Raw genomic sequence first — 24,142 nt, forward strand, 5'->3', positions numbered from 1 at the left:
CGTACCTAAGTTTCGTGGCATCGTCCCAGTTGCTAAAGACAGCCACACGGTCGAACTGCTCCAGCCATTCTTCGGGGTCGGCGCCAGGCGAAGCGTCGAAGGTTGGTGGCACCCGGGGCTGCTGAAGAATGATTGGAGTGGTCGTCTGGGGCAAGCTCATGGTGGACGCTGCTACTTGCTTTCGCTTCCTGGTAGGGCCCGGCAGAGTCCCGAACTCAGGTGCGTCGCCTAGCAAACGTCGGTTTGCGCGGTGTACTGGAGCCAGGTCCTCCGGTGAATGACTCAGAGGGCTGGCGTCACGACTTGCTGGGGGTGTCCGTTACATAGAAGGCTACCCAGCACCTCCACCAGATGTCACGCTGTGGTCACGGCAGTCCAGCGTTCAGGAAGACACCAACCAGTCTTGGAAAGGAAGCTCTTTATTTGGGCTTACTTGCGCCCGCAAAAGAACTGAATCACTCGGCGGCGGCGTAAGCAACAAACGTGCTCGTCGGTCGTCGAACTACGAATGCCCGCTGCTCGCGGCATCGTTCAATTTAAAGCCGGCAAGGAAACTTCGAGATAAGAGGTCGAGATCACCTAGAGTAATCTGGAAACACGTAGATGCCGCTCTTTGTGGCTGTGATCAATCGAGATTAGTCCGGTCGATTCTCGCGTCCCAAACAAAAATGATAACACCCCTTCTGTGCGGCCTTGCACGAACGAAAGGGCACTACAATGATACGCGGCAATATAGTTTGGTAAATAACATATATAGGCAGTTTGAAAATTTCGACCTAAAAGGAGTTCTTGAAAGATTTGGCTGCGTTCATTAAGTCTACTGCGCCAGCGGTTCATTTGATTTCATGATCTTGAAATGTTCATGATATGTAACCCTAGAAAAGTAATGCGCGCTTTTCAGCCCGCTCAGCGCAACCGTAAGTTAGGCGATCCTTGCATTAAAACCTGCGAAATCTAAATATTTTGTGGATGCCATTGTACTGAATATGTGCTACGCCAAATATGCTTACTCAGAAGTTCAGAAGGCAGTGAATGTGTAGAGAAGAAAAGGATCCTAAGCAGAGGAGGGTTACGTCGTGTAATTTTTAACATTTTTGAATTCTTAGAAAGAATAAAATACTAGACCACACAAGACGTTAAGGGAAAATATTCGATTCGAAAAGAAATATCTTACCAAAGACTGGCGTCCTGATTTCACCAATCACTGGACGGCTTCGGTGGACATCCTGATGGCATCGAGCGCCAGTAGTGACCAAGGCACAGTATGAAGTGTCAGGAATGCTCTCAAACTCGAGCCATGTATCCGAGGTTTCTCGTTCGATGCACCCGGTCATGAGTTCTACTCCGTCGCATGCGTTGAATGAGTCACAAACCTTCACCGAGTATGGCCCAATATTTTTGGGTACCTTAGTAGGCGGTTCCTTCTGAAGACGAGTCAGAGAGGATGATATGCCGACCCTGCTGACACTCCTCGGCGGATCTGGGTCTGAAAAGTTCAGACTTTGTGAATAATTTGATCTTGGTCATTTTTGCTGCCCTGTGAAGAAATGCATGTCACGTTGTACATAGACTCATGTAGACTGAGTGAAACCTTGTCTGTTTTGGGCTTCCCCCGCTTTAAGTTCTGGCTTTCGATTTAATTTATGACAACATGTCTTAAACAAAACTTTTCATTAATTTGTAAAGACCAACTGTCATTTTCGTCTTATTTACTTCCAATCTCTAATCTGCCCTTGTACGGTTGACTGTAGAAAAAGGAATAAGCAAGGTAGTTTCCTCAACATCTACAAGAATGCATTTTTTCTTCTCTCGCGAATGAACCCTAAACTTATGTATTTAATGTAGGGATACAAAACATTTCTTTTCTAATATGCGTCCTAAATTGCGTTACGCAGAATAGACTGTGGCCTAATGTACAAAGTTTGTATTGCATGGAAATGGAACAGTGCACCTCCGAGAATTTGTTTTTTGGCTTTTAAATAAGAAAGACAGGCGTCACGGACACCATTTTGGCATGTTGTACATCTCTATTCCTTTTCAATGTTATTTTTTTTCTTTCTTTGTAGTGTTCTTGTCTTGTTCGTACAAATCTTGAGTTTGCTCCCCCCTTATGTAATGCCCTCGGGCCTTTTAGGGAAAAATAAATGAAATGAAATGAAATGAAATACGCTTTTAGAAGGCAGCGTTACCGTGCAATCCGGGCCAGTCATATGCCGTCGGACATGCTGTTAATTTGAAGGCTGTACCGACAGGGAAAAGCCGCTGAATTGGTTTGGTTTAATAGGATTTAACGTACCAAAGCGACTCAAGCTATGACGGACGCCGTAGGGAAGGGCATCGGAAATGTCGACCACCTGGGGTTCTTTAAAGTGCACTGACATCGCACAGCGCATGGGCCTCCAGAATTTCGCCTCCATCGAAATCCGACCGCCGCGGCCGGGATCGAACCCGCGTCTTTCGGTTCAGCAGTCCAGCGCCTAACCACCGAGCCACAGCAGCGTCTGCCGCTGAATTCAAGAAAAATTTGCCTTGGATGTCTCAGATTTAGTACAGGGTCAGCTCGATCAACAACCGTGAGGCCAGCTGAGAGAACGTTTGGTCTACGCTCTAATGAATTCACCAGTGAGCGGATTGATGGTACCAGCGAACAGCTTCGAATGAGAATGTACGTAAACACGAAGTATTCGCGGCAGCTTATTTTGTTCTGCGTTTTGCAAAACAATGCACAAACTCTGTTGTGTGTACCAAAGATATGACAATATAACACGGCAGGTGCCCCGTCATGCGTTTTATGTACTTGTGTTCACAAGAACCTGTTCACAAGAACCGGAATATGCATGCATTTCCACAATTACCCTCGGTAAATAAAGTTCATTTCTTTCCTCTTTTAAGAGGTAATAGCCATTTTCGATTTTATAATTATGCGATGTTGTATACATAGTATTTACATATTATATTTTACTATCACATAATACACACATTTCACCATCATGTATTTACTTATTTTCACTACAATACGTATTTCATCTCGATCCCACCTTCTGGATGTGGCACATCTTCTGCTAGAGCCTTGTTCAATTGATATCTCTCGTATCATGGCGAAGTGGGAAACAATGCGCAGCGTGAAACACTCCAAGTAAAAGTGAACAACGTATTGAAGTTAGATTTTACTTTGCGTCAGGTTTCGTTTATTCAAACCATTTTTCTCTTGTCTGAGAAAGTGATGCCTGAACTGTGCCCCCTTTCTGTAAATTACTTTTTTTTACGTGATATGTTCTCCTGGTAGCACGTACTATGACGCACAGTATGACTAGCAACACGCATCAAGTGGTAAGAGATGGCGTAACGAAGCAATGCGAGTCAGGCGCTGCTGCAAAGTTATCTACATAGCTGCTGAGCAGCGTGCCCGCGTGCTTGGTACTGTGCAGCATAGAGTATTCATTTTCTATGAATCACAAACCAGGAGATCGTGGCCGTAAGAGCGCGTCCGATCGTGCGTGCATGTATACTTGAGGAAAATATCACCTTCGACGGGGATGAGGATGCCTTGTAATGTATTTCCTAAAGATGCAAGTTCCGGCGGTCCCCTGCGGTAGGTTTGAAGCCTGAAGCTGACGTTAGTGCAAGCCTCAAGGAAGTTGCAGGTGACTTCCGTCTGATCAGAGTGAACGATGGTGCCTGTGGCACATGAGCTCCCACGGCGCAACCCAGTACCGCCAAGGATATCATCGTCGTCATTGGAGATTATTTCAATTCTGTAGTAGTCGAAGAGAACATCAGGCCGCTCCCAGCTTACAGTGAAGGACCTGTCCGCCGTAGCCACAAGAGTCAGGTTGGTCACATCAGGCAGCTCTGCGGAAACATGTGCAGAAATTTTAGAATTCGGAAATTGATTTTTGTGAATATGTATGGTGCAAGAAATTCTGGGTCCAAAGAGCGCCACGACGCAAGATGTTTTCCGTCTTCTCAAGTTAGTGTCAGAGACCAATTTCCCAAGCATTTCGCCCTAAAGAAGGCGACCACGAGGCCAGAAGAAAGCTTGTGCCGATTGCATCACCGGTAGATACCTGCCAAACTGGGAATCGAACCCCACACCTCCTAAAATTTTGAAATTAGATATCGACCCACTGGCTTCATGGGTAACTTGCAAAGACGAAATGGGTGCTGCGGCTGACTTTAAAAATCAACGTTCCGTGATAAGTTATTTTCTTTAGCAGGACAGTAAAGTTTTCGTACGGTGTTATTGTCGAATCCCTCATGAATTGATTTAATTTAATATCCAAAGAATGCATGCTACAGACTGCCCTGAATATTAGAGAAAAAAACGCGCATATTTAGGGTAGTAATGGGGGTTGATCTAGAAGCCCAACCAGGCCCCCTTTATAAAGACTATGTAGGCATCTCTTGAAGCCAGTAAAGTGAAACTAGATTGGGGAATGTGTATTTTTTTAACAGGCACACAAAAATTAAAATAATTTTAGAGCCAAGAAAAGCCTTATGGTGGAGCCTTCAACCGCTCTTATGGCAGTGGCATAATAAGGGATGAAGTAAGAGGCGTCAAAAAGCGAGTGGACGGCCACAGAAAGATTTCAGCCACCTGGGATGATTAACGTACACTGATATCGCATGACACAGAAGTGCTTTATTTTTTTCTCTCCATCGGAATTTGCCAAGCGTCTATCTACATAGCTCGCGTTCAGCAGGCTAGTTCACCATTCAAACTAATACAGTGTTCCGGTTTACCTTGCCTGCCCGGACAAGCGTTTGTATCCAACCCAATTTGTCCTTGGTTTGCTATTCATCGAAGAATAAAATTCGTTAAACACCTCACATAAAAAGTCGCTGAGCTCATGCAGTGTGTGTTAAATTACGTAAAAAAAATGTTGAGTGCAGATGTTGCGTCAAAACTATAGCCTTAATTCTGGTAATGTAATTTTTTACTTGACTCTCATTGTCGCAACCCAAGCCGTTCTATGAAAAGATAATGAACAGCCTACTTACTTGAATGCGAAGCGTGCTCGCCAGGGAGTGACACCTAAAAAGCAAAAGCAATTTCAGATAACAGCTAGGCACTAAAAAATTACACTTGAGTCGTCTTATGCAAATGGCGTTTAGGGTGGACTTGCCCAAATCTTTGTTCTTCTAAGTGGATAAATAAAATGTGTTGCGAATAGCTAAGACGAGCACGCCAGTGGCTATAGAAGCAAAAAACAGAATCTCAAATGCCCTCATACCGCGATATGAACTGAAGGAAGGAAGTAACAAAGTGCCACGGGCGTCAGTGGTAGCGAATTATGTGCAATCAAAGACAAAGATTTACGGGATGCGGTATGCCGCGGAAAAGTTTTATTTCACCGTGGTGAGACAAACATGATCAATTTAAAGCGTATACTTTCAAAACCTCGCGTGCTTGACCGTTCAAGTAAGCAGCAACTCTCTCGTTACCGAGGCAATAGAATATTAATATTTTTGCCCAGGAATCCCCGTCCAACAAAGTTTTGACAATGTGCGTATGTCTTCAGAACTTTTACATGCACTTTTCTAGTAAAAGGTCGCAATTATCAGGATATTGAATATGTCTCAACATTCGAGGTTTATAGATCTACTCGAGGAAAAGCGGAAGAGGCAAGCCGTTTTAGTGATATTGTTATGCAAGAAGTGAACATCACAGTCTTCAGGAGGTTCCTGGCTTTTCCACTGAGACAAGAGCAGCTGATTCCCACATGGAAATGAAAATAGTTTTTCGCTTACCTTCTCCACATGCCGAAGCCAGTAGAAAGTCACTGCAGGACCTGCTATAATCAGGATTACAGGCAACAGAATCTTTACAACCAGCAACGCTCTCTTTGGGCAGCTGTGCTTTTTACGATGTCTTCGTGGCTCAGACACACCTGCTTGGCTGGTAAAGCGCTCCAGAAGCTTCACAGAGGAATCTTCCGGCACGTACCGAACACTGAGCTCCGTCCTATTTTCGCCCATTTGCCCCTGTGAAGAATATAATATCGTTACGTCTTCGCCACAAAGTTTCTTACATTACTACAAAACAAATAAGAACTTTTCAACAAGGCTGCTGATATCACATTTCTTCGTCCTGGTGGCCCATGAATTCGTCACCTTCCCCCCCCCCTCCCGAAGATAAAAGAAAACATAACAATATTTCTTCGTTACGCGAGAGGAGGAATGGAGCTCTCACGCAGGAACAACTCGGCATAAAATTACGCAACAGAAATCTTAAGAGCAAAAAACTCACCTTCAGCAGTAAAAGCTTCACGGCAGTAAGCGTTGCTTGAAGGTGTTCCCAGCGAATATTTCGTTGTTGTACTACTTTTGATGCAGAATCCTAACCAATAGGGCCGGAAAAGTCTCGCATCTTGGTTCTATAGCAAGACTTCCCCGTAAAAACTGGTCAATCGGAGCAAATAGTCAGCGTGAACCTGCGCAATGCTCTTATAATTAGATGAAACACTTTTGTTTAAAAGTTGGTCGGATGTAATATGGAAGGCTTTACCTCACCCGGCACACAGCACCCCTCTAGACTTGATCTATATGAGCGGCCTTTCGGTGGTTAAGACAGCCGTCTTCTGCAAGAACAGCCGCGTAGTGCAAAGACCAAATGCTGCGAAAAGGGGCACGAGGAAGTTTTATGACGAATGATCGGAAACTGCTGACTCTATAAGGCCGTGTAAACGCAACTTCCCTTTCGGGTGAAGTGCGCATGGCCCGAAAGCGGTTGTTGCGTCAGTATGTACCGTTTGCCTGCAACTAAACCCCTCCACTCAAAAAAGGAACTACTTCAGTGGGCTGAGAGGCGGAGGGATATGCGAACGTGCCGCCTATAGTAACTGAAGAACACTGTTGCAGCCAATAGTGGCAGTGAAGCTGCAGTTACCGGTACAGTGTACACAAAATTTAAAAACTGCAACTCTCTAAAGCACGCAGTCTATGTGTGATACTTGCTGTGCACGCGGTTTTTAAAACTTTTTTAATGAAACTGTCATTTCGTGCCCATAAAAAAGTATCCCTTTTCAAAAACGAGAAAAATAACAGACATGGCGATGTTTTACGGTGCCCCTAGAAAGTGCTGCCCAATGCTGCAATTTTTTCTACGCTCACAAGATGTAAAGTAATATAAAATTTTACTATAAGAAAAATTGTAGCTGATCTTTGTTTGGAAAAGCGTTTCGGATGATGTAGAAAATAAACAATTTTACATGAAGGCTCTCTTCGACGAATACGGGTCCAAATTTTTTATGTCAACGTGCGCGGCGTACTCGAGTTTCTAATCTTTTCGGGGCACTTTTGTTAGTCATGTGAAATAGGGGGCTCAAAATGTGCTGACACAGTTGTTCAGAATTTTCTCGGTACTCTAACATACTGTATGCTGTAAAAAGATTAAACAAAAGGGAATGTGAATTATTCCCTTCAGAGGTTTTTCGCTTACAGTCCGTGTTCATTGTTCAGGTTCAGACATGTATCACAGTTTCCGCATTATTGTCTTCGAACGCTTCAGCACTAAATTTTACTCGCATAATGTTACCGCCCCACAATATTAACCTACTACCAAGCCTGAAATTAAGCCACCATCACTCATACAACACAGCACTCCTCCCTTCCTCAGCAGCCAATTGAACGTTCCTACGTCGCCTACTAAAACAATGAGGACTTTTTTTTTTAAGCAGAATAAAAATCGTAGTACAATAGGTCATCTGAGGCATGTGCCGAAGTTTATTGCGCATTAAAAGAGTGGGTGGCTGGAATTTGCATTACAGTCAGACACTCGTGACGTCAAGCGTGCTGGATTTCTCGACACAACGACACCGCCATTGGTCAAAGCTGAGTTTGCCACTGAATGGGACCCTTAACGCTCTCGCGTTAGAACAACGCTTTCTCAACACAGGCATTATCATTTTACATCCTTGATAACAAGGTAAGTGCACTACAGAGTTTACAATGTCCCAAGGCGGAAGCTGTCTAGGATTTCTCAACTTAATACTCTCTGTGTAGACCGTTAAAAGGAATAACAGGTTGATTAGGAGAGAACTCGGCTCCACGGTTCTAAATTAATACAGCTGTGCGGCAAACACTGGCACAGCTTAAACCAGAGATCAGTCAGGCTTAACACCTGGACCAGAAAGCCGACCGAGGCAGAGATTGCAGGGGTGTTACAAAATATGGCCAATTATTTGTATTAGTCGTCGGAGCTATGTCACCAGGGTTACGTTAAACTGGATTCTATTTCCACGTTCATCATTCTTTTTCTTATGAAATTCCTCCGAAATTAATGCCACCTGAAAATACTATCGTGTTCAACTAAAAAAAAAAACAGTTTATTTATTGTCAAATTCTTTCGTGCATTCTTCGTAATCACTTCTCCGTATTGAAAAAAACGAGAGTGGTGATTTAAAAAAAAATAACTTGCATGGGTTCATTGCACCATTTCTAGCATTTTAAGTGGAACATGACTTTCTTAATTAAGATGCTGTTTGGAGCACGCTTTAGCATTGATTACTATTAATCTCTACGTTAGTTTTCCAGCTAAAAATATGGTCGTATGTTGAGACTTCAAGGCTCATAGCAAGTATGGTGAAGGAGAGTATGGATGATACCGGTGCATCATTTTTTTGTTATTCAAAGCGCCGACCTATCACGAGCACAAATTCAAAACGTTGGGGCGTTAAACTCCATAAGCCAAGCCAAGCCAAAGCTTCAAAGTAGCCTTAAGGAATTCCCAACTGTGTTACTCCGTGAGAGCTGCCTTAGGAATAAAATGAAAAGGCTTTCCTTGACCCCTGCGAAGCAAACTATAATCAGTGGTGAGAGAGCTGATAAGTGTCAATCCTGTGATGTACAATTTATAACGATCATCAATACCTTAACGCTTGAAAATGAACAATGGCTTTGTGACGAACCATATAAATAGATTCTTCTGCTTCCTGAAGCAGCGATAAAATTTGTTTTGCGCTGGATGTCAGAGTGCGACGCAAGGATAGAAAACAAAGATGCTATCTTGTTTACGCATAAAGTTCATAAACTGATGGTTTTCCAATCGCCAGGAAGCTACAGCAGGCTGAAATATGGTTGAAGTAGTAGATATAACCTATTCGTGTTTCATCAAAAAATCTCCTAGCGTCGTGGTAGCAAAATATTTGATACGAAAGCATTTCCTAAAATCAGTTTCTTCATGGCCACACTCTTTTTGCATTTCTCGCCCTTTAAGTCAAGGAAACATCTCCTTATGGTATATGAAATCGCCGTAGAAATCGCCTCTAATCCAGCATGAGTAACCTACGTAAGTGAAGTGGGCATCTTGTGAAACGGCGCTCTCTTTCAGATATAATTTTGCACACCTTTTTTTCGCACGGCAGACCTATTGAATAAAATTAACGCTCTCACAATTTCGGGCCTTCATTTTTAGTCACTGACCGCAGTATAAGTAGAGAGCGTTGCGTTGGATTCTACAGGCTTCATTGCATGATGTGAACATTGCCTGCTGTCTCTGCATCGGCTTCCGTGTTGGAGTACATTGGGCAGTTTGGATTTTTCTTGTTATCTTTGTTCCGAGCGCGCAGCTGCTTTATAGCCAAAAGCATGCACAGGGGAAGAGAGAGGATATGAAAAATTACGATGGAACAGAATTGCTGGAATTCGGAACGGGTAAGTGGATCTTTTAACTCTCTTTGATGCGGCTTGAGGCGTGTACCTGCAGACTGGTAGTGAGTGCGTTTTTTGCGACCGCACCATGTCCACTAGTCTCTGCACTCCGTTGCTTACGAAGAAGAACCGCATGAGAAACAGATCAACGCTAAATTATAAACCAAAAACAAAAGTTGAGCAGAACTTATCGGTCAGTGATACGCCTTGACTTTTTAAGGCAAGGACGCACTAATATGAGCACAGATTACCTCTCGGCTGTAAGTAAATATTTCCACAAAACTCATTATTTCAAGTAGTAAGAGTTTGATACTGGGAGTGATGAGAGCAAACGAAGGGCTACGAAAAAAAAAACAAACAGACTTGCATGCCTACTTTGATACGACTGAGAGAATTAACGCAGGCCACTTATCCGACACCATTGCCTTCGTTTTGGCCAAGCGATCAATGCTGGGCGTCGGGCTGATGTGCGAAGGAGAGCGCCTTGAAGGCGAATAATAAGTGACAAGCTTTAAGTTTGGTGCGCAAGCTTAAATGGAATACCCAAAACGAATTTTACAATAAAATGTTTCGCCAATCGGGGAGCGATAGCAATATCCTCCTGTTTCATTGATTTCTTGAGATGGTTGATAGCGAACAATTCTGGACAGAAGCGTGTTTTAACGGGAAAGAGTTTATCAGGGCAATTTCTTCATATATTGCAAGATTTGCATATTACAATCGAAATACCCTTAGGTTTCTCGTCGATGGTCTTGCAAGTATTGCCAATAATTTTTTTGCTATTGTCAAATCCTGTTCCCCGTTGGCATTATAAGGAAATCTCAACTGCGGGATGCGAGTGATGAAACCGCTATAAAAGAAATATTTTGCTAAATATCGTAAGAATAGACCATTAGCTTGAGTTTTTCGGCGCCAGTACCTTGCATTTTTCGAATATTCAAATTATTTATTATCACAGCTTAGATAACAGAAAAAGCAAGTAAAACCAGCCCAAGAACTACCAAGGTAATAGTTGTTAAGAGAGAACATGTTAATGAATGCTTTGGGGAAGAGAGTGAAGCACCATTGTTCCCAATCATTTCTAGCAAGCGAAGACAATTACAATTTAACGTCATTAAGCCACGTTCCTTCTCAACAAAACGTCATGAACAGAATTTCGCCGCTCACCTGACATTGCATAACATTGGCCTTCTTGAGGAGGGCATGCAACTGTTAATTTGTGTAATTTATTTTCTATGCCTGCAAGATGTATTAAAGTGCGAGCCCGAAACAGTGGGGTATGTAAAATTCAATACCGGACTAAAAGCATCAGCGCCGGTTATCATTAGCACATCATGCTTCTTAGCTTTTCGTGCTCAATGAATCGTTTCTTCGGCAGCAGCGTTTTCCTTGTGTGCTTTGCATGCGAAACACAGCTTAACGAACACATTTTGTCTAGATTGTCGCCGAGCTCTTTGGGCATTCTTGTAGTGAAATTTTCAAGACAGCCCCTAGTTAATAAACACGTTTTCATCTTGAGCTAAGGGCCATCACGAATGCTTGAGAGCTTCACGATTCTGCTGCCTATGGCTGCAACAGATCGTTTTCACCATCAGGACTTGGCTCCCATGCGCTATTCTAGACTAGGATTCGGTGACTCAGTCTTCCCTTTTCGTTTCGCAAAGCTATCGCTTCATCCTTCCTGCCTCCGCTTGTTTGCGGGCCTGATACCATTTTCAGCCGGAAACGGGGGGCTTGCTGGTGTTTGTCTAGCGCAATGCTAGCAGCAAGGAAGTCTCCAGTCAAGGAAGTCTTGATAGTTGGAGAGTTCGTGCCGGGGTGCTCGGCTGTGAGCTTGTCTCTTGTGGATATCGATAGCCAGCCTAACTGGTCTCCTCGACGGAAGGCGATCTGCTGTGAGAAATAAATACGCCAAAACGGCTTAACGGGACCTACAGGCGCGACTAACCTAGCTTAGTTTTGGCAGTTTTCATGGTAGTGTTGAAATGATCTTGGTGACCCACCGAGCTATGCGAGGAATTAACGCAGCAGCACTGCAGGAGTTTTGTAAGACCTTTATAGCGAAGAATCACAGTGCACAAAATCATGGCTGACACAGATATACCGAGATTCTTTTCAACTTTATGCCTTTTTTTTGTAAGAACCCAATACCAAGCGCTCAGTAAGTGAAATGTGCCTGCACTGTCGGGTGTCACGCAGAGGCCTGCTCTTGTAAGGTGGAAAGCTGGGTGAGTTTAATCTTATTTATTATGTAGTAAGCACCAAAAACGAGGACCAAATTGGGAGAAAGACACAACACGAGCACTATTTCGCAACTCCGGCTTTTTGGCTGTCTGCTTTTATTATTGTGTATAAATGACTTTGTTTCCCTTATAACGATCATAGTTCGACTGAACGTTGATAGCCGTTGCATTTTCCGGCAAATAACTGGTGTAGAGGACTGCCAATAATTACTGATTATCACACGTTTTTCTGCGGTGCCAGGCGTCGAAGACGGACGCTAACCTGCCCACAGTAATCTCTTTCACATTACGCTCAACCAATATCCTAAGCCTACAAATTTCAGTATGTTAGCTTGTTTTTAGATGGGGCACAGTTTAATATATAGCACTTGTTTTCTGGCCCATCGTGCCTTGCGATGCTTACGTATATTACCTGAAAGCGAAGGCAGGCCATGTGCTAAAATCCCTGAGATTATATTTTAGGCATCCACCACTAGAAAGAGGAAAAAAGAACAGATACGTAATTTGCGCATGCGACACGGGGGTACGCTTGCAATAGCTGAGACCCTTCAACGGTGTCCGACATATAAGTACGACATCGCCTACACTAATGAGCTGCAGGCTTCGTGACAGCCAATTATGACTTATTTACAAGCCCCGACGAAAGTTTTTAAAACTCTGCAGGCTGTCTACACAAAACAAGAAGAATATTCCTACGCTGACTGCATTTAATGCCCCAATTCATAGAACAGAACACGGTAAAGAAAAATATAAAAACCAGCTATTTCTATTCATTATCTGAGAGAACCTGCCGTATGCGTGTCACCTCATTCTAATTCTTCTAGTTATTCGCCTCTCATGATCCGAATCATTGGTCACTGCCTGCTCTGAGTAGAGATATTTACTTACGGCTTCCAGCACCTCGCAACTAACTCTGATACGCTGTTTCCTTGCGAGCCATGCCAAGTTGCATGGAAGCATTATGTCAGCGCACGTCGCAAATTGGCCAACGAAAAACCGACAAGAAGGAAAGCAACGATAAGAAGAAAACATGTGAACCATAATTCAGCGATACATTCACAATAAAAAAATCGAAAGCTAACAAAGTAACTCAAATAATCGAAGCCTTCACGACGATGGGACTGAAAGAAGAATATGAGAGTAGCCAGTGACTTTGTGTGACAATGCTTTTCACTTTTTTTTTAAACCTATCCCGTCCGAATAGTAAAACATTTGAATGTTTAGCGCTCGTTCTGTTCATCGTCTCTCTTTCCTTTCCCAAGTCGTTTCGTCAAAGTTGGAGCTACCCAGTGCAAAAAATTGATTAGGCTCGCCTAAACCGTACTAAATCTGCGCGGATTTTCCGCAGGACTTGGCAGCAGTGGCAGCGCTCACAACGGATGTCTAATGTTTGCTTTTCAATTTGTGCAGGTTACTTCTCGTACCGAAATTTGCATATTGTCATTTCTCCTATGCGTGGATGTTGCTGCTGCCCAAGCTAGTATTTTTTTACCCTGAAATTTCCTGGTTGTGTTCTCGTTTCGTAGATACAGTACTATGACAAAGGGTGCAAAAAGCAATGACAGAGGCGATCGCACTTAAAGCCGCGGTCATCGCTCCGAAATGGCCGAAATGAAAGAAAGCTGAACTTTCATCTGCGACAAATTTTAAACGTTCAAGAAGCAGCTCAGTGCTATTTTGGCACAAAATCAAGAAATAAAGAAAGACAATGAGTGTCTTCGCAATAAATGCACTGAAAATGAAAAGCGAATAACTTTAAAGTAAACTGGTTCAGTGCGAGCAGTATTCGCGCCCATGTAACTTAGAGATTAAAGGAATTACTGAAAGCGATCAAGAAGACCTTGAGTCGATTGTCGGTAAAATAGGTAATGCTGTGGGAGTGGCTATATCTCCGGCTGATATCGAGGTTGGCCATCGCGGACCAACACGCAACGCAGAAGTGAAGAACATCATCTTGCAGTTTAGAAGCCGTAGGCTATGGGACCATGTTCTTGAAAAGGCTAGAAAACAACGTCTTAAAACTGCTTCGCTGGACTTCCCGCTCCCACGGTGCAGGCTATGATCAATATTAACGACAGTGCTGACGACAGTGCTGTCGGTGCCGTCAATGCTGCTCCAGTGTACGTGGATGAGCACTTATGCCTCCGTTTGAAATAACCTTCTATCCTTGGCCTTTGCTAGAAAGCGCAGATTTCACTGGAAATTCGTTTGGACATGAAATGGACGCACATTCGCACATCAAGTCGAGGTTGAAGTCAACTATGCTGAATCTGGATGCCTTAATATGATTGCATAGAACAAGGCTATTAACGACAAGGGATCTTTCATTTTCCATAGCTGTGTGCGAAGATTATCAGGAGTTTTGTTTGTCCCAAATTGCTGCAACTTTGTTCTGATGACCAAAACGTTGAAACAGTTCTTCCTGTTAACGCTTGCTCCCTCTTTAACAAAGCTGATCAATTCACGCTGTTTCTTTTACAATTTGCTTTCAAGTTTACTATTATAGTGATAACCGAAGTATGGTTTTCTTCACAGGATAGTGCCTGTAACCAAAGTGGCCATATGGTTTTTTTCTGCGCACCGAAATAGAAAACGTGGTGTTGGTGTAACAATTTATATTTCGGACGCAATGACTTCTGATCAATTGCCCAATTTTGCTGTTGCCCAATTATGAGGCCCTATGCTTGAAAAACAGCAACACTCTTTACTGTGTTATGTATCGCCCTCCTTTTGCTAATACTAGTGTTTTTTTTTTTTTACTTTGTTGACTCTGCTCTTGATTTTGCCGCTAATAATGGCTTGAGGTTGGTTTTGGGGGGGTGATTTGAGCGTTCAGCTTTTTACTGAAATTGTTGGAACCAGAGACTTCATGAGCAGAATAACATCATCAGGTTTTCGGAATCTAATCGTTACACGTACTCGTGTAACTCCAACGACTTCTAGTATTTGGATCTGTTCATAAGTAATGATAGTTCTCCAGCGGTGGCGGTTGGCACTTTAAGCTCTGGGGCTGGTGATGATTGTTTCATATTGTTAGCTTATTCGTGATCCACTCCGCGAGTAAAGCGAGGACTGCCCATAATTAAGCATCAAAGCATTACTTATTCTAGTTTGGTCTTATTTTGTGTCAAGATCCAGAACTCCGACTGGTCTGTGGTTCTCAAGGAAAACATGACCAACGGCGCCTACAGTACCTTTATGTCTATGTTTTTGAAAACCTACAGCTCTTGTTTTCCTCTAAAAAAGCTTAAGCTTCATAAGCATGCGCGAAAACCTTGGATCCATCCCGAACACATGCAGTTAATTCGTGAAAAGAACAAACTATACGATGCATTTTTCAAAAGCAAGGATCTGTTAACATTGGCAGCATTGGAAAATCTTCGCAAAAAGACTATGGCCACACTGAGAAAAGCAAAATTACACTATTACCACCAATTGTTCATTGAAAAGTCTATGGTTCGACCAGGCCGAACATAGCGAATCATCAATGACATGCTTGGAAACTGCCCTAACCGTAGTAATGCAAAACTATTGGAAAATTGACTATCGATAGTATCGATAGCTTTTTTTAAACTATCGATAGTCTAAAAAACTATCGATAGTACTACTATCGATAGACTATCGATGGTATTATCGATAGGCTACTATCGATAGTAATAATATTGATTCTACTATCGATTGTATTACTATGTATTACTATGTATGTATAGTAATACTATAGATAGTATTACTACTATCGATAATATTACTATCGATAGTGTTGATATCGATAGTGCTACTATCGATAGTACCGCTATCGATAGCAAGTCTGTCGATAGGGAAACTGTCGATGCTAACACTATTGATAGCACCAATATTGATATTATGCATTTGTTGGCCAGCAATATAACCAAAACATTTACGATACCTGACTGGAGGTCCCCGAGTAAATTTCGACCAGCTGGGGTTCTTTAATGTGCAGTGGGACAATTCGGAAAAATATGTGGAACTGCGGCCGATGAAAGAACAAACAGCACAAGTTGCGCTGGTTTGCTGACGCAACAGCTGCTGAAATGCTTTTCGCACACATCCTTCGGAACTAGGTCATTCGCACGCTAACATTTCATCCAGCAACTTTACGTAGGGAACGTCTGCAGAGCTCGGTGACGCGTAGGCTGCGAAAACGGGCGAGTCCTGTCAGTTACTCATACCATCGCCTCCATACCACACACCCGGAAAACCAAGTTTATGATGCAGTGGGTACGCGTGGTTGATTTTATAGTATCGATAGTACTATGTATAACAAGTAGTATCGACACGGCTATCGATAGTATTATCAATAGAACTATCGATAGTACCATCGATAATACTGTCGATAGTCTTTTCTACTATCGATAGTTCGATAGTGACTCAACTATCGGTAGTATCGATAGTACTGTCGATATTTTTGCATCACTACCTAACCGCCCTGATATGCTCGAGATTGTCGTTGATGGTGAACGAGTTTCTGGATCTGCATTATTTGACCGCTTTAACGCTCACTTTGCTGCCAGACCAAAAAAAAAGACTCGTGACCAGGTAGGGTCTCATGCTCCCCACAGATAGACTTTGCTGAGACCATGTTTTTAAAACCAACAGATGAATCTGAAGTTTATGACACGTTTCTAAGCCTCAAGGAAAGCAAAACCCTTCACATTGACAGCATTTAGATTAAATCTATAAAGCATGGTGTTCTCCTGTGTCCGTACTTAGTGCATATATTCAATCTTTCGCTAGCATGTGGCACTTTTCCTAACGACATGAAACGTGCAAAGGTTTCTGTGCAAAGGGGGTGCGAACCTCTGTAAACCCAGTCATAGGCTTTTTGGGTGTACCCCTAACATCCTTGATGTTGAAATAAAGGTATTTGTTTTTGTACTTGTATTTGTATTTGTGTATGGAAGGAAACAGGAACGATGTTAGCTACTACAGGCCAATAGCTATACTTCCAATCTTCTCAAAGGGCCTTGAGGAGATTGTGCTTACCCGAGTAGATTGCTTTTTTCTAAACACATTATCTTATCAGAAAGTCAGCATGTTTTCCCTTTTGTTACAAAACGAAACCATCATAAAATCATTGAAGCTAATAAATACGCACTGGAAATATATAGAAACTTCAATAAATCCTTTGATTCAACATGTCACACAATCCTCCTTAATAAGCTAGATCATTATGGTGTCCGTGTGCTAATAAATACTCTTTTACCGTCGACCTAACCGGCCGATCCCAGTGTGTTCCCTTTACTGGTTACTATTGCAATTTCCAGCAGATTTCATCCGGTATTCCACAGGGTAGTATTCTTCGGCTGTTTTTTATGTAATGTCTACGTAAATGACCTTATGTCTACTGACGACAATGCCGTATTTGTATTATATGCGGATGATTCAAGCTTGTTCTTTAGCTCAACTAATGAAGTAGATTTGTTTAAAATGGGAAATAATGTTTGGAAACCACTGAAATGGTCCGAAATAAACATCTTAAAAATAAATGGGGGAAAAAAAGCAATTTCATTTGCGCTTAAAAATAAACGCTTGGCCTCTAGTTATGAGCTAAAATAGGACCTAATTGAACCGATATCGTGAAAGGCCACAAGTTTAAAACCCCCGGAGTTTAAAATCGCCTATGTCTTTGTCTGTGTTTCAATCGAATTTAAAAAGTTTGCTTTTGCAGCAAAATGTGGAGTGAACTGCTTCTATTCCCTTTAGAAAATTCTTGTCCTTAATTATTTGCTAGAAATTTCTAATTTGTTTTTTGTTTCTTGACACCTGTATCCTTGTATTCGTTTCTTTGTCTTTCCACAACGCTGTATTTTGTACAATATTATTTATAGTGGGTTGTTATTCTTGTTTTGCTTGTCTGTTTGTTTTTGCCCTGCTAATCTATTTCATTCTCACTATATAAATGTTACTTATTTGAATTACCATTGTTATTACTGCTAATTGTACCTGTCTGTGATGCTGCTTGTTTTTTAATCAAGTTAGTATTAATCTACCGGGGGTCCCGTGACAGTCGCTTGATTTTGGTACCCTCGCCTGTATGCTTAATTTATGTAACCGATCTGTACACAATAAATTCTTATCTTATCTTTTATCTTAATACTAGGTGTCGTATTCTGCAGTCAGATGACTTGGGACAGTCATGTTGTGCAAATAGCTAAAAAACTCTTATCTGCTGTTGTAGGTGTTTTATTTCGAACGCGTGATCTGTTTCCGATATTCATTAGACTACAAGTTTACCACATCCTCTTCCTTTCACAGCTTAACTATTGCTCACTAGTATGGGGAGCGACTACAAAAAAAAACGTCGGTATACTTCGGCGTCTAGAATAAAAGCCATGCATTGCACAAACAATGCACCATATTTACATCCTTTAGCCGAGCTCTTTCGTCAACATGATGTCATCAATATCGAGTCTCTTTACAGTTACCGCCTTCCCTACCACTTTTATTTTGCTAATAAAATGTATAAACAATTCCTAATAACACTCTCAGTTGCAACGTTACGCTGCAATGTTTCAGGGACACGTGTCTCTGAAAAATGGCTGATTCCCCACCACCGAACTAATTACCTGCTGCAGTCATTAAGCTATACAGTTGCAGTGTTACTAAATAAGATCAGTCTATCTAGTTTTAATAACGATCGAATAACACGTAAAATTTTGCATTCAAAGTTTTTGGTCCCCGCAGGGGGGCGTCTGCAGCATGCAGACGTTGGTGAGTGGCAACACCGCGGGGTTTCCCGAGTATCCGCAGGGACATCTCCGCAGGGGGTGATGGTGAGCAGTGCGCCACCACGGACCCGAGCATCCGCGCTTAGCCGTGCGTGGCATCGCCGTGTCCGGAGAAAAGGGGACCCTGGTGGTTGAGCCAATGCCGAGAGTTCGGACCTTTAAGGCCCCTCGCTGGAGACAACACACCACTTTGGCCCCAGCTTCCCGTAGACGGCACCTCCGGCCTGACCCGACCGGGGGAAATCGGCAGTCGCCTTTTCCTATCCTCCCCTCAACCTTTCACTTTCCTATCTCTTTCTTACAACTCTCCTGTCTCCTCCTCTCTGTTTTTTTTTACATTTTTCATAGGCGGCTAGGGTTAACCTTGTGTGGCCACCTACCCTGAGTTGCGTCATATTTGGTGATAGTTGAGGTGTACAGCTGGCGTGGGCAGGGCTTGGGCTCCATGGTGGGTGGCTGGCACCATGACCGAAGAAACTACATTTTATATGGCTCCTCCCCCTTCACAAAATGATCGCCCTCAAAACAGAGTGCGGAGCGAAGTGACTACCCAGTACTCTCCGAAATCGAAAAAAACGTTCCCATAGTTTCACGTTGTGCACAGTGAAGCAACACATTAGACTGCCCGAACAATATCCCCATTCATAGTAACAAGAACCCTAACCAGTGCCTTGGGCACAAGTTACAAGCTAAAAAAAAATGCCTAGCGGTGACCTCCTACTGGAACTGAAAGACAACGACCAATATTAGTAAAATGGTAACGCGTACAATAAAAATATACACATAGTAGTTTTACGGCTCATATGTGAAATTATCGTTTCTTTTTTGCGGTATCAAGTGCATGTTAACCCTAGTCTTAATATAACATCTCGATATCTTTTTTTATTTATTTACCTCACCTCTTATTTTTGTAAATTCATGATAAAAGGTGACTGTTTTTTTTTAAGTATAGCAATTGATATCTTGCATATTATGTATTTTTGTACTGCTGTCACTGTTGCCTGCCGCCGGCTTCCAGGTCTCGTGAAGCTGTTGCTACAGCTTTTTGCCTGGGAGACCATCAACATTGTGAAATGCTAAAAATAGAGGTGAATTGAATTGAAAAAAATTTAACATTGACTCCAAAGAACAACGGCTTTATATAATGGTCCAGAGGAAGCAATGTACTATTTAGCGTACTTGTGCAAAAAGGTTCCTCTAAACAAAAATCGTGTATAAAGCTGTTCCACAGGTACACGCACTTATGCATCACCTAAATTCTTTGAAGACATTTTATTTTCACATTTAGCGAAATTAACAAGAATAAAAGGAGCCTGATTTCTTTATTCCCAAAAATTGAGTAAATAATGATTAGGAACCATCCAAGCGCTGCCATCGGCTGCACTGGAAAGGGTTTTCGCAGAAGCCCCGGAGACGTAAATTGGGTCTATCCGTTTGAGTATCGAACCCGAGACTTGCGCCTATCCTTGGCAGTCGCTGAAGATTAGGCTGCTACACTGAACTTATGGTCACTCTGTTCGGATCATTAGGATTTTGGGCTATTGAACCAATCGCCAGCACTTCCTTATGAAGGGTGAAAAATTCTACACATTTCTGTTTTAATTATTTGCTTGAATACCATTTTTATTCAGTAACCTGAAAGTCGGGACACAATGACGATCAGTATCTGACGGCAGCAAAACCGCGAGATTGGAACTTGCGTCAGCAGCAAAGCATACTCTCGATGCTGCAATTCACAAGTCGTGGTTTAAGTGACGAAAAACGCCGACAAATATGGTTTGAAAACCAAGCAAGAAGTTTTATTCAGACAATGCAAACTTAGGATTTATATGGAGGGTGTTTGAGAGAAGATTTGAAGTAACTTTCAAAAATAGGCTTTTTGATGTAAAAATATGGTTTTGCGACAGTGTGACTAGTGTTGGCAGACAGCGGAAGGATGGTGAGTTGTATTAATTGTTAAGCTGGTTAGCTAATTCCTGATTATTAAATTTTTGGCTACTACAGCTAGCCAACTTGCTGCAATTAAAGATTTGTAGCCGGTCGTTGGCTAATTTCGAAAATGCGATTATCCGCGGTGCTGTAGCTCGATAAATTTTGGATAAATCTCGCCAAAACACTTGCGCTATCCAAAAGCACGGAGACGAAACAACCTCTACTCAAAAATTCAGATTTTGTCGAGCCATAGTGCCAATGATATTAGTATTTTTGAAATGCTGAAAACTCATGTGACTATTACTAACAACCGGCTACAGATGTCTAATTAAGACTAGGCTCCTAACTTTGCTCGTTATAAGTTGATTATTAAAAATTATTTAACCGGCTTGCAATTTCAGACGATTCACCCGTTTTCTAACGTCGGCCAACGCTAGCAGTATTTTGCTGAAGAAGCCACATTTTTCCTCGATAAAATATTTCTGAGAATCACGAGCGGGTACCCAGAAGAAAGCGGACTTATTTTTGTTTGAACTTATTTGTTCACATTTTAAGCACACACCTTCAGTCTCCTTCAAAGTATTCCCCACTTGCAATGATACGCTTGTCGAATCTTCCATTCCATTTTTCAAAACATTGTTTAAATTCATCTTTTGTGATGCTTGACAGTGCCTCCGTCGTTTTTTTCTTCACCTCAGCAACATCAGCGAAACGCTTTCCGTTCACCTTTATTTTCATTCTAGGAAACAAAGAAAGTAGCACGGGGCAAGGTCAAGAGAGTATGAGGGCTGAGGAATAGGGGTCATGCCATTTTTGGTCCAAAATTGTCGTAGAGACAGGGCTGTGTGAGCAGGGGCATTGCCATGATGGAAAAACCAGTCACCCGACCGATACAAGTCTGGCCGCTTCCACCGCACACTCTTGCCCAATCTTTTCAAAACATCCAAGTAGAAAGCCTGGTTAACTGTCTGACCCTGCGGAACAAATTCTCAATGGACGACCCCTCTCACGTCGAAAAAACAAATCAGCATTGTTTTGAGGTTTGGTTTCACCTGACGAGCTTTCTTGAGGCGAGGTGAATTTGAAGTTTTCCATAGGCATGATTGTTGCTTTGATTCAGGATTCGATTCAGGAACACTTCAGTTGTCCCCATAGCATCGTCCTTGTACGTCTTTCTTAATATTTCAAGAGTTTCCATTCAACTTTTTCCGAGCAAAAATCAGAATTTCACCGGCGCGCGCTGTTCACGAAAATAAGCCATTGCAAAAACGACATTCACACAAAATAGTCGTCACTCTAAAACTCTGCATAAAGTCTGACCGCCTTCAACGACGGCACTCGGCTTACTGACTCTGTAATGTTCGTTCTATGCGCCCCTAGTGGCAAAACGCGGTACCATAGAAGCTTTGCCGACCAAAAAATTTAGTCCGGTTTCTTTTGGGTACCCCCTCGTACTTACTGTTTCTTGAAGCATCCTGTATAAAGTGGAACATTCAAGTGGAATATTCTCTCTGCGAACCCACGAGGCCAGCGACTGGCACCTTTTTAAGACTAAGCCCACCATCGCGACGCTGCATGCCGAACACGGGGTGCCGCTACAATGCCTCGGTCTGGCTGCCACTTACCCCTTGCATCGCCCCTCTCGTCGACGCAGCATCAATAAATGTGTCCCACCAGCTTGGGCTTCCCCATCCACAGCTGACTGCATTACTTTCAGAGAACTTTCGAAAGTTGACAGATAATTCTTTCGTGTCCTCCTACGTCAACCATTTGTTCTTGTAATGTTCCGGCTTCTGATAACACCAACTTCCTGAGCATTATTCTTGATTCAGCTCTTAAACTTTCCGTCCATATCGCTCATCAAAAAAAAAGATCTATGTTTGGCATCAGAGCTCTAATTAAGGCGCGTCCATATTTTCCATGCAACCTACTTCTATCTTTGTATTATGCCTTCATACATAGTCACATCACTTATGGAATTATTGCATGGAGAAATACTTATCATTGCCATTTATCGTCCCTTTCTCAACTAATGCTCGTTCTTTATTGCAGGAGCACAATATTTTACCACTCCACCAGCTTTTCCAGTATCACCTTGTAATCATATTCTTTAGATTACTACATGGCACCCTACATTTTCAGTTTGTAGACCCCATTCAGCTCATCAATCACAACCCTACCAGATTTGCAACAAGAAACAATTTTCTGCTCCCCAAAGTCCATAGCAATTATGGTAAATCGACGTCGTCTTTTCAAGCAATCTCATTTTGTAACACATTGCCACCCACTATAAAAACATCAATTTCCTTGCCTGAATTCAAAAACAAGCTCAAAGTAGTTTTATTGGAATGCTGACGTGTTATTCTCTTTTTGTGTATATTACCTGCGTTACCGTGATTTTTTACTCTGTTTCTGTGAAGTATTGATTTGATATTTTCTATATTTTGTATTTAACCGCTAACTATGCTGTAATCACTTTTTGTATTATTGATTTATCGAGGGTCCCGGTGCAGTCCTTGACTTAAGGATCCTCGTGTGTACTTTTATGATGTTTTGTATATTTTTTGGGACCAATAAAATCTAATTTTCTTTCTTTAAATAACTGATATTTCCCTACGCCAAAATTACGACAATCGCAAACTGCTCCAATGAATTGCTTATGCAACTAATTATAAAACAGTCCAAGTTAATAGGTGTCCCTAGATATCTAACATTTCGCCTCCGTACTAAATCGATAACATTCTTATAGAAACCGTGGGGTCATGAAAATAGCTCGGCGATTGCATGACTGCAATCGTGAGCTGCCCTTTTTCATAACGAGCGCAAAATTGACCAAGCTAATTGGAAGGCAGGGTACAAACGAAGAAATATTCTTAATATTTCTTCTTCATTGAAGTTGGTGCTATATAAAACAATAATTTTCACGAAATTAGAGCATATGAAAGGCTGGTATCAGACTGTACTTATGATAACTTCATGATAGCTCCAAAGGTGCAGGAAAACAACTCAGTGCGTTTCATTTTCACAAAAATAGCTGCAAAAGAAGCATAATTACTATAAAATGAAAGCTTTCCCTCAGTCACTGTCACTGCATAAAAAAATGTCTCGCAATGCATTTTTTGCATGTTATAATGTCATTCTGCGCGACTCTATCGCCTCATTTCTCTGTATTATTTATCTCGTAGCACTGACCATCGTAAGAAACCCGACATTAATTTATTGAACACTTCACATTTCTGCAGATAACATTTACCGCGCTTCTCGTGTGTGTAGAGTTACTATTCCGCCGCTAATGACGGAATTGGTGGTAATTAGCAGCTCTGTGCTGAAGTACCTTACGTTGTGTAGTCAGATGCGATTTATTTATATATGCAGCTGCTCCATTCTTTTCGTGTATTTTCGTTTTTTCCCACTGTGATGGTTCTCACCCTGCGGGGTATAGTAAAAGAAAAATTTAAAAAAAAAGCTCCGAGTGACTGTGGCTGAGCGTGCGACCGAGCGTCACACTTCGCTCTCTCTATATAATTGCTTGCTGCACCACACTAATCTAGCACTCTCAACAAAAGA

At 42.2% G+C, this 24,142-nt stretch overlaps 1 protein-coding gene across 1 annotated transcript in view; it reads right to left on the reverse strand.

The window, feature by feature from the left end:
• Positions 1 to 5,979, reverse strand: part of LOC149328805 (fibronectin-like) — a 106,101-nt gene extending 100,122 nt beyond the window's left edge. Inside the window, exons 1-4 of the mRNA XM_089559098.1 lie at positions 5,752 to 5,979; positions 5,002 to 5,035; positions 3,526 to 3,852; positions 1,175 to 1,486 (exon numbers count right to left, since the gene is read on the reverse strand). Of these exons, the coding sequence (XP_089415224.1) occupies positions 1,175 to 1,486; positions 3,526 to 3,852; positions 5,002 to 5,035; positions 5,752 to 5,979 (901 nt within the window). The remainder of the gene's footprint in view (positions 1 to 1,174; positions 1,487 to 3,525; positions 3,853 to 5,001; positions 5,036 to 5,751) is intronic.
• Between the last annotated feature and the right edge of the window lie 18,163 nt (positions 5,980 to 24,142).

This window comes from Amblyomma mixtum, chromosome 9 (genome assembly GCF_055824585.1).
Source record: "Amblyomma mixtum isolate Tamu chromosome 9, ASM5582458v1, whole genome shotgun sequence".
Lineage (NCBI taxonomy): Eukaryota > Metazoa > Arthropoda > Arachnida > Ixodida > Ixodidae > Amblyomma > Amblyomma mixtum.